This window comes from Acipenser ruthenus, chromosome 25 (assembly GCF_902713425.1).
Source record: "Acipenser ruthenus chromosome 25, fAciRut3.2 maternal haplotype, whole genome shotgun sequence".
Classification (NCBI taxonomy): Eukaryota; Metazoa; Chordata; class Actinopteri; order Acipenseriformes; family Acipenseridae; genus Acipenser; species Acipenser ruthenus.
The window spans coordinates 14,461,159-14,477,249 of record NC_081213.1 but is presented as its reverse complement, the minus strand read 5'-3'; the positions used below and the strand labels follow the sequence as shown (position 1 = coordinate 14,477,249).

Here is a 16,091-nt window from a genome sequence, read left to right as displayed (position 1 = left end):
TGGAAAAAATACAAAAAATTAATTTTCAAATACAATAAACCTGCCAAAAAAAACCCTCCTGTCTGAACATTTGAGGGTGCCTAAAATATTTTTGTAATGCAAATTGCATGCCACAGATTGCCAATGAAATTATTATGAATGTGATAATTGCAGCAATTCCTGCAAAGGATGACATATGCAAATAGCCATCAACACCAAAGGAATAACAATATCCACAATGGATTTAATAGTGTGGAGCATTCTATTACTAAGAACCATGGCACTCAATTGTGTCTCTGTGTGTCCATTCCTATCCAGGACCTTATACCAGCCAGGTCCTTAAATATGCATTTGAATGCCTGCATTCAGGAACAAGGCTCTGGACTGTACAATTCAATTATTAAAGTGACTGTAGTTAACAAAATAATTCCATAACTCTTAACTGTTATGCACTTTCTTCAGCTACACAGTTCTCAAATGTGCAGTTTTGAAAGAACTTTCAGGTACAGTATGATTCAAAACTGATATCAAATTTAAAAGCACCTTGTTAATACTGGCTCCTTCATTAAGTACGAGGTGAGATCCATTCATTATTTGGGATTGGGGCAGTACGCCAATATTAGATTGTTAAAAAAAAAATTATAATAATAATACAGTATTTGTTACAGCATCTGTGGAGCCCCACAGTGACACAGATGAGGCTGAGAACAAAACAGACAATAGCTGAAGTGCTTATTGAGCTGCTAAAGTTGAAATTGAGTTTGAGTCATAGCTCACTGGATTGGAATGGACTGGATGAGCCACGAGTGAGTTGTATATAATAAAAAAAAATAAGGTAGACTGTAGTTTTAGTTCCTTTCTAGAATCCTCCAGATCTTCAAAACCTTCAATAAGAATTCTAAGGTAAAACTATAAGACAAGTCAAGTAGACAAATGTTTTGGATCCTGCCTTCTTCAGTATACTAATTAAGAACTGTATAACGGCAGCACCCATTATTATGAATACATTTGTACTGTGCTTTTCATATGGTTATACTATGAATCTACCACACATGCTCTGCCATACCTGTCTGGGCTTTACAATGCTTACCAGTGCTTTACCTATGCATTCACAATGTTTTATTACACTCTATGGGAAAATTGTATAGCTCACATATCTCCCACAGGGATGGCTACACCATCCTAACATATAAAAATACCAACATATTAGCATTTAGCACCCTGAAGAACCCGCCTTTACTTACAGTGTGCTCCCATATAGAAAATACTGCTTGAGAGAACAAACCATGTGACACTAATCAAAGGAACTCATAACGTGTGTTACTTTTCCTGTGTGTTCAGCGACAGCGGTGATGACTCAAGACTGGTATGCTGCGGGCAGTGACAATGCTAGACTACATCCTGCTGAACCATCTCCAGCCACGCTGCTGAGGGCAAGGCTGTGCTGCATTAACGATGCAGTTTTATCCTCCCTGCTTTTCATATTCTTTCCACCTCAGTTCATTGAGAATGCCATGTTATTAATATTCAAGAGTGAATCGGATTTAGCCTGTACTGTGCCTCTTCCCAGCTGTACAGCAGATTAACCCTGAAGTTCCAGTTGTATTCTACGATATACACAGCCATTCTATCAAATTGACCTGTTTGCATTTCCATTTGTCACACGACTTGACAAATGTGTAATTAGATTCAGAATGGGGTTCAAGTCCTATTTAAAGGCACTTTCAGACTTAACGCTCAATCCGAATTTTTGAGGTAAAACTAAAGCAAACAATGTTAGAGTCCATTGAATTAAATGTTTAACCGCTTAAACACATTGTCAAATATTGGTAACCAATCAAAAAAGCCATCAAGATATGCCCCTAGTTGGGATAACGTTACTTTTTTATGAAGCACTGCAACATTAATATGGATGGGACTACATGTGCACAGCATTAAGGATTATGTGGAAGACTTGAATAAATATTGAAAAAGTAGCCTTATACTGTGCACATTGTATTGTATAAATGGTACAGCTGACTTCTATATTTAACAAGAATATCTTGACAATGGTTTTGTTTAACACATGGAAAACATTTTTAATTTTTAAAGACCTAGTTTTGGTTAAATTGCCTGCAGTTTGAACAAACAACAGCACTAAGTGACTGTGGCAATGCGCCCCGCCCCTGTGTGTATTTGTGTGTTATATGTTGTATGTTGCGTGCGTGTGTAAATGTTGGTGTATAGATTGGTACACGGGATATAAACGGGTCTGTGTTTCACGTGTGATTTAAAAAGGTAGATTTATATTTAGGCACGAGGAGGGCACAAATCACTTCACGTGCTGGTTAAATGTAATATGTGAGCACAGGGTTGCACAGGATTAATTCACGTGCTGGGATTCAAGTGAATAATTAATTAGTAATTGAATTCCCGCACAATAGTATATATAGACGCACATTTCTTGCAGTCGGGGTTGGGTGTTCGGTGAGTGGAGAACAGGATTGGAGACGAAGGTAATTGTAAATTATAAAAGCGAATAGTGAATAGCGAAAAGAGTGTTTTCACTCACCGTGTTTGTTCGTCTGTCCGTTTAAGTGTTTAGTACGTTTTGTTTGTCTCTTTATTTTGGCGTGAAGTGCCGTGTCCTGTTTTGTGTTCAAACCTTTTATTTTCTGTTCTGTTGATTAAATGCTGAGCGAAAGCATTCGCTCAGCTCCATCAAACCACAACTCTCTGTCTGTTTATTTCCTGTTTCTGGTCTGACGCCACCCACTCCGGCCGTCTTTGTGACAGTGACTCATCAGCAATGTTCTTGCTCAGACTGTGTAAGCACTTTAAAAATTGAACATTTTTTGAGCACAGTATTAGGTTTACAAAAATAAAGCCCAACAGTTCTGCTTTATTACGTGAATGGGTGCAGTATAATGCTTATTAATACTGGCTTTTTGTAATCTTAAAGTGACTGTAGTTAGCAATTCCATCTTAGCTGTTTTTCATAAGAATCAACAAAACATGCTGAGAAACGAAGAGACGATTCAGCCCATTTCAGCTTGTCCGGTTATTCTTAGCTTGCTTGTCCAGGAGTACACTTCCATTAGCAGCACAGGTCTCAAATGTATATTTTTTTTAAAAACATGATATCTGGTACTACATTAGGTTAAAGTAAGTTCTCAGTTTCCAAGCCTTATTCTCAGAAAATGTGTCAGACTTGCACTTCCCAGGTCATTTCACTTCACAGTGTTTTGTAAGTCAACATGCTTGTAAGTCAAAAACTGTTACTGGTTGAAAGCATCTCTGTCAATAGGGGAAGCAGCTGTCTGGTTAAAGACAGAAAAGAAGCTTGGTCATTTCACCTTATTAGAGTAACACTAACTGAAAGCATGGCTTGCAAACAGATTTATTTAACCAAGAGTAGTACCAGACATCTTTTTTAAAAAAATAAAAATACATGTTTTCTATAACCTGTGCTCCTTACAAAAATGCACATTTGAGACCTCTATAATAAATGCAAGTGGTAACAGGTACCTTGTATGGAATTATTTTGCTACAATCACTTAAAAACACGTAATAGTTCCACCCAAGCTGAAAGAACAGCCATTGAACCTTGAGTTTAATAGCAAAGGTTTGAGCCACAACCTCATGAATTGGAATCTACATCAATTTAAAGTAACGCCTCTCAGTACTATTTTGGGTCAGCTACCCAATGCTTTTCCCGCTCTGGGAAAGCATTACATAACAACATAAGAACATAAGAAAGTTTACAAACGAGAGGAGGCCATTCAGCCCATCTTGCTCGTTTGGTAGTAGCTTATTGATCCCAGAATCTCATCAAGCAGCTTCTTGAAGGATCCCAGGGTGTCAGCTTCAACAACATTACTGGGGAGTTGGTTCCAGACCCTCACAATTCTCTGTGTAAAAAAGTGCCTCCTATTTTCTGTAATGAATGCCTCTTTATCTAATCTCCATTTGTAACCCCTGGTCCTTGTTTCTTTTTTCAGGTCAAAAAAGTCCCCTGGGTCGACATTGTCTATACCTTTTAGGATTTTGAATGTTTGAATCAGATCGCCGTGTAGTCTTCTTTGTTCAAGACTGAATAGATTCAATATCTATTACCTTTGTACCCCCTCTGTGTATTTGTTTTTTAACCTCTAAAGCTATTCATACATGATATAATCATTATGTTTTATGTTAAGCCTGCTGCTGCTGTCAACCGAACAGCTCTATAACTACAGAGGCCTTGCCTGAGAATATATTGGAACAATGGCTGCAATTGCATAGTAACGGAACAGCACAGGAATAACGTTTGTACTTGGAATACATTGTCCAGTTCTGGTCACCCTATTACCACAAGTACAGTGTGGTCTTGCAGTATAGCAGACTAATCCCAGAGCAATGAAGATGGGTTCAGGGAAGTGAACTTTTTTTAGCCTAGAGCAAGGATGGAAGTCTTTAAAAGGAGCTGAGAAAGTTAACCCTAGCCAATTTAAGTGCAGCACAGAAACCAGGACCACAGGACACCAAGTAAAGTGCAGACAGACTTAGGGCAGAGGGTAGCAGTCTTTACATAGAGAGTGGTGAGGGTATGGATAAGTTATCTAGCCATGTTATTGATGCATCCTTTAAGACCTTATTTGACATTTGAACAACTTGTAAAATCAATGTGAAATCCCTTTGCTAAACTAGAGAGTTTATTACACACTGAAAACAGTGATACTTCCTTTTGTTCAGCAAGATAACTCGGTGTGTTTGGTCCATTGTTTGTTTAACTGCTGCTTTCATTACTGTTGTAAAGAGGCAGTTTCTCTCCTTTTGTTTAGGGCTGAAAACAACCTAGATTCAAGTACAATTATAACAAGGATACTGGGTGTTAAAGTGTTTGTTGAAAGTTCATATTAATCTACAGATTAAGAAATTGTTCCAGCTTTTTGTATATGTAGTATCACTTAAACAATAATAGGTCTGTCCTGTAAATGAGTTCTGATCAATGTATGTTCTTACCTGTTATTAATACTATAGTATGACTATCCTAAATGCATGAAAGTGTAAGATGTATATAACAAACATTTCTTTTTTTAGCTACAAACATTTTATAGGATCATTCTGTATATTGACTGCCAAGATTTCATCAAAGTAGCCTTGGAATTGTGAAACTACAAATATATCTGTGACATTAAATCAGAATGATGCATACTCTCTCAATCTGATAAGACAGATTCATAAAAAAAGTATCTACTAAATTTGTATCCCCTTTAAGTGCACATTATGAAAGCTAACCATTGCCTTTCACTTTATCATACCTGTCAGTGTGGGCTAGCTAACTGTAATCTTGGGAACTGTAAGGCATTAGCCAATAAACTAAGTGCCTGCCTCCCTGTCTCGAATGAATCCGCATGTTGTAGATTTTGTGACAGTGATAATATTTTACACGGTCATTCCATCTGACGCTAATGCCTCCTGTTATTCCCTTGGCAGAGTCCACGTTTTCTTGTAATTAACTAAATGGCTTGAGCCATCCAATTCTTGTTACCACTAATGTATCATGATTAGAATAAACTGTAGTCATGACGACTGCTGCTTAAAAGATATAATGAAACTGAGTTCCTCTGTATCGGCTGATGCATTGCTTCACAACATTCACTGATTCCTCAGACTAGAGTTCTTTTAAGATATGTTCTACTGTCTTTTTTTACTTGACAGAAACAGGGGCTACGGAATGCAATATTGATGGAACATGTACATCCAGTGACTGGCCTTTCAGTTTTCTGTGTAGATGTTGTCACCATCGCTCAGATACAAAAAATGAAAACTAATTGGAATTCCTCACATGGTGTGTAATAGTGAGAGAAAATGACCTTAGCAGACTGTCACGCAGGTACCTGTGTTCTAGAGAAACAACGAAACCCTTTGCAAAGCCACATTTACTGTCATGATAGTTTATTTCTTTTTAATTAGATTAAATAGACTGACAAGTTATGTAAATGTTGTATCCATAATTAAGTGGGTGTTGTTTTATCATAACATACAAACACCACAACTGTACAAAGTGCTTTACAAGAGGAATATGTGAAAAGCAAACTATGAAAGAAGGGTGAGGTGGGTACATGGAGTATATGACTACCATGTTTAATCATCTATGAGTATGGAGAGCCTGAAAGTTGTTTGAGATGCTGCTGCAGATCTCCGTAAAAAAAAACTAAGAGAACGCCACCCTTAACTTATGCTAAACTTTTGCACAAGTGGATAGGTCTATCTGCTGCACCGCATGCAGGGAGTGGGTTTGGCTGAGCTGAGAATTGTGGTGAGTGGACCCAGGGAGTGAATGGTGACTGTCCATTCTCTTGCTTTCTGCTTACTATTGTTTTCACTTTGAAGTTCTGGGTATTAGTGTTTTTTATTGATTGTTGTCAGAGGTTTGGGGCTAGTTTGGGAGGAAAGCCTCCATATAATCAAGGCTCCTCTTTAATGAGAAAGCATGGTCTGAGAGTTCTGTCAAGAGAGGACTGCAGTGTGGAGGGCTGTGTTTTAGCTATTGGGCAGGCAGTGTGCTATAGAAACGTGAAATATGCTCCCAGAATGAACAGAGATGCCGTGGTGTTTTTAAGCAAGGAGCAGCTGGTACACACAGTTTTAGAGAAAGACATTCATGTGAAAGATACTTTAGCTGCACCCCTGCAGTGAAGGTCACCATTTGAAATGACATGCCTTTTAATTAAAAATGAGCAGCTAGTTCATGAACTGCCACCTTATGGAAAGTTAACCTCGCCCAGCAAAACCACCCCTTCAGGATGCAAGGCCCCTGAAGTGAAGCCTTTTAGAAGGCAGTTCTTCAGTATGAGACGTTTAAAATATGGAAGTTCAGAATAAATGGCATGGCTTGATGAATTGACCAGTCTGTAGCCTTTGCAGCCTGAAGAGCTTAGGCAGGGGAAGAGGTGAATTGAGAAACGTGAATTATGTGAAATTAAAGCAAGGAGACGGTTTGTGTACTGCTAAAACGTTGCCATTATAACATATCAGAAGTGAAAGGTACAGGGTCTAGATTTAAGGAATGTATTTGAATCAGTTTGAGGTTTGTGATGTCTTATGTACACTGTTTATACATACAAAGAACAGCATGTGTAACATTGATTCATATAATTAATTAAAAAATGAATATGGGAGGGTGGTGCAACATTAATGTATACATAACATGGAGTAAACATCTACTCAATAAATATTAAAAACAAATTCTTAGTAAACACTTAAGGGAGCGATAACCAAGGCTTTAAAATGTATTTATATTTATTGTATTGTCTTATAGCATTGCCCCTCTTTAGTTAAATCCCCTTTATATATATATATATATATATATATATATATATATATATATATATATATATATAATTTTTCAACTGCAACAACAAGTAAATACTGCTTTCTTCTAATTAATAATTGCCTGTGCTGTAGGTAACACCATGAGCTTGACAATAGACTGGAGTAAGGCTAACCTACAGCCCAGGAAAGGTAATAATCATTTCTTGTGTTTGGCAATTTTCCATACATCAATTTAAAAAAACAAAACAAAACAAACATGCAAATTAATACAATTTTAATACTGGACCATGCTAGGCAAGGTCAGACATGTTACTGGTATGCAGCTTAACTTATTATGTATGGAAATGTTTGACTTTCAACAAAAATAACTCATTGATTACAGTTTTGCATCCATTTCATTGTGATATGTGATATATATGTGTGTGTGTGTGTGTGTGTGTGTGTTTTAAGGTGGTTAAATTAATATTTTGTGCTAAAAAAGTATAACTAATACAGTCAGAAAAACAAAAAATGGCAACAAATCTTCTCTGTAGTAAAAGATGTTCACAGATGAGGAAACATCTACAGTGCAGTCATGCTTTTACTAAAAGCTATACAATATTTTCTTGTATTGAATATATGTCAGACTCACTCATCCTTCCTAAGTAGTTTACATCAGTTTGCCACTGCAGTGATACAATGTATTGAAACTCAGATGTGTGTTTGCATTGTCATAAATAATGCAGGCAGTCTTTTTTCTATGATTGCATCTAAAATAGCTTTAACGCTAAATGATTTATAAGAGGAAGATCACAGCCTCCTGATGCTCATTTCAAAGAGCATCCCTCAGTCACTGCAAAAGGGCTGTTGTCGATTAAACAGAATTACCAGACCTGATTAGCAGCCTCTGCCGCGTGAGATTAAAGACCAAGCAGCACGTTTCATCTTTGTGTTAAGGAGCTTTCACCTGTGTCAAGTGCTCTATTTGCATGCCATAATATACATAATGTAGGCTAGATCCGATCGGTATAGCAGGAAGAGGCAGCAGCAGCTACTGATCTGCCACTTTGGATCAAGTCTCCTTTTGTTTTGCTGGCAATACACAACCGTGCTCTAGATGCTCTTTTAAAGCGTTTACTGCAGTCTTTAATTAACTCCTGTTTTTTAAAGGAGGTAAAACACACCTATTGACTTAACAAAACTAGTATCAAACATCTAGTAAATAATTAAATAGCAGGTTTCTTAATCACTGGAGTAAATGCTCCACATTCTTGCTTCTCTCAGAAATACAATGTACAATGGAACAGTAAAATATTAGTTTGGTGCATACAATTTATAGGCCTAATGAAATGTTAGAATGCAATTTGAATATTAGAACTTTCCTTCAGCTCTTGTTGAAACAGTTTCCATTGAAACTACTGCTGTGGCCAAATTAACAAATTTAGCTTCATAAAGTCAAATGAAACCTGCTGAATAATATTATGTTAACATATTGAATTACATACTGCTTTGTAGTTTTCCATATACTTAATGAAAAAACTGACACATTTAAACATTTTTTGAAATCTACTAATACTAAATACTAATATTATGGCTTCGGGTAGACTTTTACGATATAATTCTTTAGTTTCTTTGATCAAATGACTAATATAAACTAAAATATCAACTAAACTATCTAAATTATGTTCTTATATATATATATATATATATATATATATATATATATATATATATATATATATATATGTCTGTAGCTGTAGGTAATAAAAGAATACAGGCAAATATGTAACTAAACTGGGTAAAGATTGGACATGTTTTTTCTAAATGTATTGTTATGTGTGTATTTTTTGTATTTCACTCCCCAGGGCTATGTAACCTGGGGTAATCACTATTAGCATACCATCCAATGTTTTAAAATCCCGATCGTGAGACACGTCATTGGGGGTTTAAGGTGTGCCATTTGAATAACATTATAGAGTGATTTCTTCAAGATTATTTGCATACAGAAATCACCTTGTTAACATAGAGTTTCTGCTGCAGCCTAAACTGATCTCAGATTACACCGTGTAACAATTTTTTTCTTCTTTTTTTTCCTGGGTAGTAAGTGTTATTTCCTAATTGCTTATGCCTCAAAAGTATAGAAAATGGCTATTATTCCCCACAAACTTTGCTTTTGTCACCAGGACAGTGATATTTTGAAATTTACCTATTTTCCAGAACATTCCAGATAGATTCAGTGCTGAGTAAACTTGGAGTAACTTATAGAACTTTCTAGAACTTTCCAGTAATATAAATAGTAGTATAAATACAGGGGCCTTAAGCCCACCAGTTCAGTTTAGTTCCAGCTGCCTAAGTGGATACATATGTGCATTTTTCTGAGATGACATCAAGGTCATAGGAGACTTAAAAATGGTGGCATTCCTGATGGGTCTCCAAGGCGGTTTTACCAAGTTTCCCTGCTATCTTTGCCTTTGGGACAGCAGGGACACCAAGGCGCACTACCACAGGCGGGACTGGCCACAGCGGACCGAGTTCTCTGTGGAGAGGAACAACGTCAAGTGGGAGCCACTGGTGGACCCCCGGAAGGTGCTGATGCCACCACTGCACATCAAATTGGGCCTTATGAAACAATTTGTCAGAGCTCTAGATAAGGAGTCGGCAGCCTTCAAGTACTTTCAAGACTTCTTCCCTAAGCTGTCTGAGGCAAAGGTCAAAGCCGGTGTCTTCGTCGGACCACAGATAAAGAAGATCCTGGAGTGCAATGAATTCCCCAAGAAGCTCACTAGTAAGGAGAAAGCGGCTTGGAACAGCTTTGTCGCAGTGGTTCGGGGCTTCCTGGGCAATCACAAGGCCAAAAACTATGTGGAGCTGGTTGAGACTCTGGTGAAGAACTACGGCACAATGGGCTGTAGGATGTCCCTCAAAGTCCATATCCTTGATGCTTATCTTGATAAATTCAAGGAGAACATGGGAGCGTACTCGGAGGAGCAAGGCGAGCGCTTCCACCAGGATATACTGGACTTTGAACGCTGCTACCAAAGACAGTATAACGAGAACATGATGGGAGACTACATTTGGAGGCTGATTCGTGAACGTGATTTACAGTATAATCGTAAATCTCGAAAAACTACTCACTTCTAAATCTTTTGTAGTCATTTTTGTATTACTTTAGTATAAATACATGTTAATTTGGATTCATATGTTGTTTTTTTCTGACTTTATGTGAACGAAAAGACACAAATTCGCCTGTTTTCTCATTGGAAATAAGTAAATTTCAAAATATCACTGTCCTGGTCACAAAAGCAAAGTTTGTGGTGAATAATAGCCATTTTCTATACTTTTGAGGCATAAGCAATTAGGAAATAACACTTACTACCCAGGAAAAAAAATTGTGTTACATAGTGTTATTAAGACCAGTGTAGGTGGGAAGTACCTTGCTAGTTGGTTTTGCTGTATTACAAGTTAGGAGTTTGTTAGGATCTCCTATTTAACCTCTCCTCTCTCAGCTAGTAGTCTGACACAGAGCAGCATGCAAAATACTTATTTATTATTATTATTATTATTATTATTATTATTATTATAGTAATTTATCAGACACTTTTATCCAAAGCGACTTACAGAGACTAGGGGGTGAACTATATATTAACAACTACTGCTGCAGAGTCACTTACAATAGAACCTCAGTTTTCCATCTCATACAAAGGATGGAGCACAAGATGGTTAAGTGACTTGCTCAAGGTCACACACACATTTAGAATGTCCTATTATGCTTCCATACCAATTCCCCACAGTAGCTCGGGAAAACTGAAGGACGGTGGGCGTCATCCCATTGCAGGACCAAGCCAGGTCCCTCATTACACCCAGGAGCTCAATAATGGATGTCATCAGTTTCCAGCCTCTGGAGGACAAAGGCTAGCCCTGCAGGTGTCCGCTTGAGCTCACTGGACACTTGGCTAGTGGGTTAGTTGTAGCGAGGCTAGGAGAAACAATCCTGTGCTCTTCAGGGACCCCTCAGCAAGGTTTAGACTTCAGTGCTATCCCACTAGTTCAAGGAACATGTAAGTGTATGCGGCAGCTGTCTAAGGTGCTGAACTAACCAAGAAAATGACCTTACATAACGCTGTCCAGGGTGCTGAACTAACCAAGAAAATGACCTTACATGATGCTGTTCATTAAAATCACTCTATAGAATGATTTTGCTGATTTAATGTATAACTAATACAAAACACAGTAGTGTGCAAATGTATTAGAACACCACAATCTTTGTTATTGATATCCTTTATTTATATATTCTACTTGCATGAAAACGTATGGGTGTAAGAATCAGTGATATAGAAACAATAGGCACTCGTGTGGGAAAATGTTAGACCACTTTGTGCTTTAAAAAGGCATCTGAAACAACTTCTAAAAAATATCCTGCATTTTAGCATTTGTGGATATGCATTCCTTTTCTCTTACTATTTTAAATTAATTACATGTGCAGCCTATTAAAGTCACCAAGTAAATTAGACAATCACTAGTTTGTGTATTTTGATAATTTTCCATGGTTTTCAGTTACTGTGGTTTTATTTCATATGCATAACAAATCAAAACAGAAGCAAGGGGTGTTCTAATAAATTTGCACAATACTGTAAATTAATTTTACGTCTACTAAAATAACCAATAAAAACCAAGAAAATGCATTTCCTATCTGTTAGCAATATGATCATGGTCCCCATTTGTCTTTAGGTTATATGCATAAGAACGTTGTATGTCGAAAGTTTAAGAAATGCTCTCTGGTACCTAAGTGTAGGTCACAATCCTGCTTTCATTGAGACCAGAGATAAGGAAAGGGGTTTTACAATCAGCCTGACAACCAATGCAACTTGCAGTTGCAAATAATAAAGCCTCTCTCAGCTTGAATGGTAGTTACACAGTGGTGTGCTGTGGCAGCTGCTTTATAAATCCAGGTCCATACTGGGGTCTAAACACAATGAAGAGATGCAGCAGGTCTGTGGATTGGAATAATGCACAGTAGGTGTCGTTTTTTCTGACAGATAGGGTTAGCTGCTGCACTTTGGTGGGCAAGTATCCGATGTTAACTGCATGTACGGCTAAAGATAAGCAGTGGGAATTGGCAGGGTATATTACTGGGGTTAGCAGGGGGGAGATCAGGCCTGCTACAACCCATTCTCTCTCAACATGGGGTCTTAGTGTATTAAGTGAAGATATCCTCAAAGGGGGATTAGAGAATATAAAGATACACACACTGCTGGTCACACTATCAGTGCTTCGCATTCTAAAACATTTATGAATATTTTGTTGAGACACACATTTAAGAATGACTGGAAAATGTATTATACTTGACAGGAACCTGTACAACTGGAGGATGGCTGTATTTTTTTTAATAATAAAATGTATCATGTTTTTATTACTCACCCAATAATAACATTAAAAGTTTGAAAGTATCTATATAATTATGCCTACACAAAATCTCTTTATATAAAAAAGCCTACACCATTAATGCCTTTGCAAGAAACATCACTGCATTAAGTATTGGTATCAGTAACATGCATTCCCTGCCCCAGCTGTATATAAGTCATGAACAACATCCATTGTAAATATCAGTGAAAATGTAAGTGTGATAAGTGTGACATTTGCACAGACAGTTGAAAAGGCATCTCCATATATCCCCAGTCTTATACTCTCAATAACTTGTGCTAAAGAATATCTCAGGTAGGTTTCATCCAGGTTAGATCAGCAGTTCGGTACTGTAGATACACTGGTGATCACAATAATGTGTCACCAGCCTTGAAACAGAATGACTCGGGGTTGGACATGCATTTACCCTTTTACCCCACTCCTTTCTTATTAAATATCTTGGTATCCCTGAATAGCTAAGCATCTTTAACAATAGGCAAATTATTAAAATGATCAAGCCATCTTGAGGATATTTGGGAAACTATTATTTAATATTTTGCATATAAGAGATGTTTATCTGTTTAGGGATAATACAACATTTAGTGAACAAGGGGACTGACTGGGGAAAAAAAACACTATGTAATAAATGTCCCACCCCCAGTCATTCTGTTTCAAGGCTTATAAAAGGGTTACAACAGTAAATCTGCACTGTATATTTGCAGCTTCCCCATGTTTGTACTATGTATTTAGTTTACCAAGGTTTGTCATGTTTAACATGTTTTAACATACCTCTCAAGGCTTTACAATGCTTCACTGTGTTTTTACAACACTTTGCTGTGCTAATCCTATGATAAACTTTTATAAAGGCATAACCACCAGTGTATACGTACTGTAAAAATAGATGCACCTACGTACATAAGATGTCTATACTGTGTCCCCTGCGGAATATAATAAGTAGAATAGAAATATATTGTATTGGGAATACTTTCAATAAAAAGCTGAGGTGGAGTTTCATGTACTTAATTGGGATAACAAGACCAATTGCATTATTAACAGAATGCATCAGGGAGACAATGCTTAGTTTGCTAGTCTGGCAAAATTTTGCTGAGGAAGTTTAGTTATTGTGTATTGCGTTGTGCAAGAAGGAATGGAGTTTTGCAGCCCAACAGTATCTTAACAGTTAATTATATAACCCACAAAGACACATTAATAAGGTTTATGATCGAAAAGTGTTTAAATAAATGATAATGGCATGAATATCAGTTTACTCAAAAACCAAGTAACAAGTCATTTCAAATGCAAGCAAACTTAAAACTTCCTTTTACCTTGTGTGGTACCATTTTAAAATGTGGTGCTTTCAAAACTGCACATTTTAAGCCAATGTAGCAGTTGGATTGGATGAGCTGGTGGGACAGGTACGATGTATGAAATTATTTTGTTAACTATAACTATCTTTAAAAGGAAACCTTTATTAATGTAGTCCCAGGTTAAAATAAAAACCTGAGTTGTTGAGGGTAGTATATAGACCAAGGACTGTACTGTACGCCCAGGGACTTGAACTGAACAAGTCAGGCCTTGCACCTTTCACTTTCCTGAACTATAACTGCTTTTAACTAAAAATAAAGCAGTCAAAGGAAGAAAGGGAAAGTAATGGAAAAATGTATATTTTATAATGACGCTTTCCTTTAAAAAGTTATATAGATTTGAGCCTGAACCTTGTATTTCATTACATTGTAGCTTCATTACTGTTTAGACAGGTTTTCTGTTGTTGCTACAGAGCCTTTTAGTTGTGAATTTACAAATAACTGATTTCTGTGTTTAGACATGACTGGTCTTAAAATGCTTTTAGCACAAATTAATACTAAAACATGGATTTTAACAGCTGTTTCCAATTGCAAATGAACTATAAGTTGGGCAGAAAGAAGTGTGTTTATATTTAAAGGAAATGCTCATTTTGTTGGTGTATGGTACTCTAGAGATATTTTTTTTTACCAGTAAGCAGAATCGATATGAAGACAGACACTGTAGTACAGAACAGATGATAATAGTTATGAGGGACATTGGCACATATACAATAAGAAATTATAGAGTCACCTACCTTTTCTGCTGATTGAGCTGTGCCAAAAAATATTGGAATGAAGGCAAGCCAAACTATACAGGTAGTGTACATTGTGAATCCGATAGGTTTGGCCTCATTGAAGTTCTCAGGAACTCCACGAGTCTTGATTGCGTAAACTGTACAAGTTACCATTAGGAGAATGCTATAACCCAGAGAGCAAATAATTTGTAGATCCGTTATGTCACATTTGAGAATGCCTCTTGCTTGGTTAGGGTTCATCGTCTTCTGTTCGTCATAATCAGTAATGATGTTTGGTGGGTCAACCACGAACCATATTAAGACTCCAAGAAGCTGGACTGAAATGAGACTGGAAGTGATGGCCAGCTGCGAGGTGGGGCTGATGAGCCTGGGCGCTGTGACAGATTGCTTTCCCTGCTCGAAGATGCGGAAGATTCTGTTGGTCTTGGTCAGTAAAGCTGCGTAGCTGATGCACATTCCCAGTCCCAAAAAGATACGTCTGAAAGAACACACGGCTATATTCGGCTCGGCGATCATTAAGAAAGTTATGATGTAGCAAAGAAATATCCCAGTTAAAAGGACATAGCTAAGCTCCCTCCCACAGGCACGCACCATCGGGGTATCGTTGTACCGAATGAAGGTAGCCATGACAAAGATGGTGGCGATAATCCCAAGCATGGCCAAAAAGACAGGGATGACAGCCCAAGGGGAATGCCACTCCAGTTTTATGATAGGTATGGGTTGGCATCCAGTGCGGTTCTCATTGGGATGCATGTTGTAGTCACAGAGCTTGCATGACGTCTCATCAGCCTGGTACTGGTACCCTACACATTTCTCACAGTGCCAGCAGCAGGGCATGCCTTTCACCTTCTTCTTTCTCTCACCAGCCTTGCATGGGAGGTTGCACACTGAGCTAGGGATCTCTCGTATTCCTTCAGCCCACTGCATGTCTTCCACCTGCAGGATACAGACAACAACATTAGTACATCACTTGTACAGGAAGACGTGTGACATCATCAGCTCACTTTGACGCAGCTGTCAGAAATTGATTTATAAATGGCTACAAATTTACATTTTAGAAGCCCATGCCAACCCATTTTTACATTTGAAGCACCAGTAGCTTGGTGGTTAGATACAAGCCTTGCAATCCTGAAGGTTCTGGGTTCACAACCCTGCCCTGTGTCCCCTGTGAATGGGAAGACAAATACTTGAGAAGTAGGATGCTGGCCTTGTGTCTGAATGGCTCAGTCAGGACTTTTAGAGAGCTGGGACTAATGCAAAAGCAGGTGAAGGGTGGCCCAGTTTCCCAAGGACCTTTGGAACTATGCTGATTTCAGCAGCAGTTTTAATTTACTGAATT

The 16,091-nt window shown here is 37.7% G+C and overlaps 1 protein-coding gene across 2 annotated transcripts in view; it reads right to left on the bottom strand.

The window, feature by feature from the left end:
- The window catches only part of LOC117964123 (metabotropic glutamate receptor 7-like), a 283,216-nt gene that overhangs the window by 38,752 nt on the left and 228,373 nt on the right, over positions 1-16,091 (bottom strand). For both annotated transcript variants that reach the window (XR_009308818.1, XM_034906630.2), the window contains exon 8: positions 14,753-15,688. Coding sequence is in view for 1 of the 2 variants with exons in the window: in XM_034906630.2 (XP_034762521.2) it covers positions 14,753-15,688 (936 nt within the window). In the remaining variant the exon portion in view is untranslated. The remainder of the gene's footprint in view (positions 1-14,752; positions 15,689-16,091) is intronic.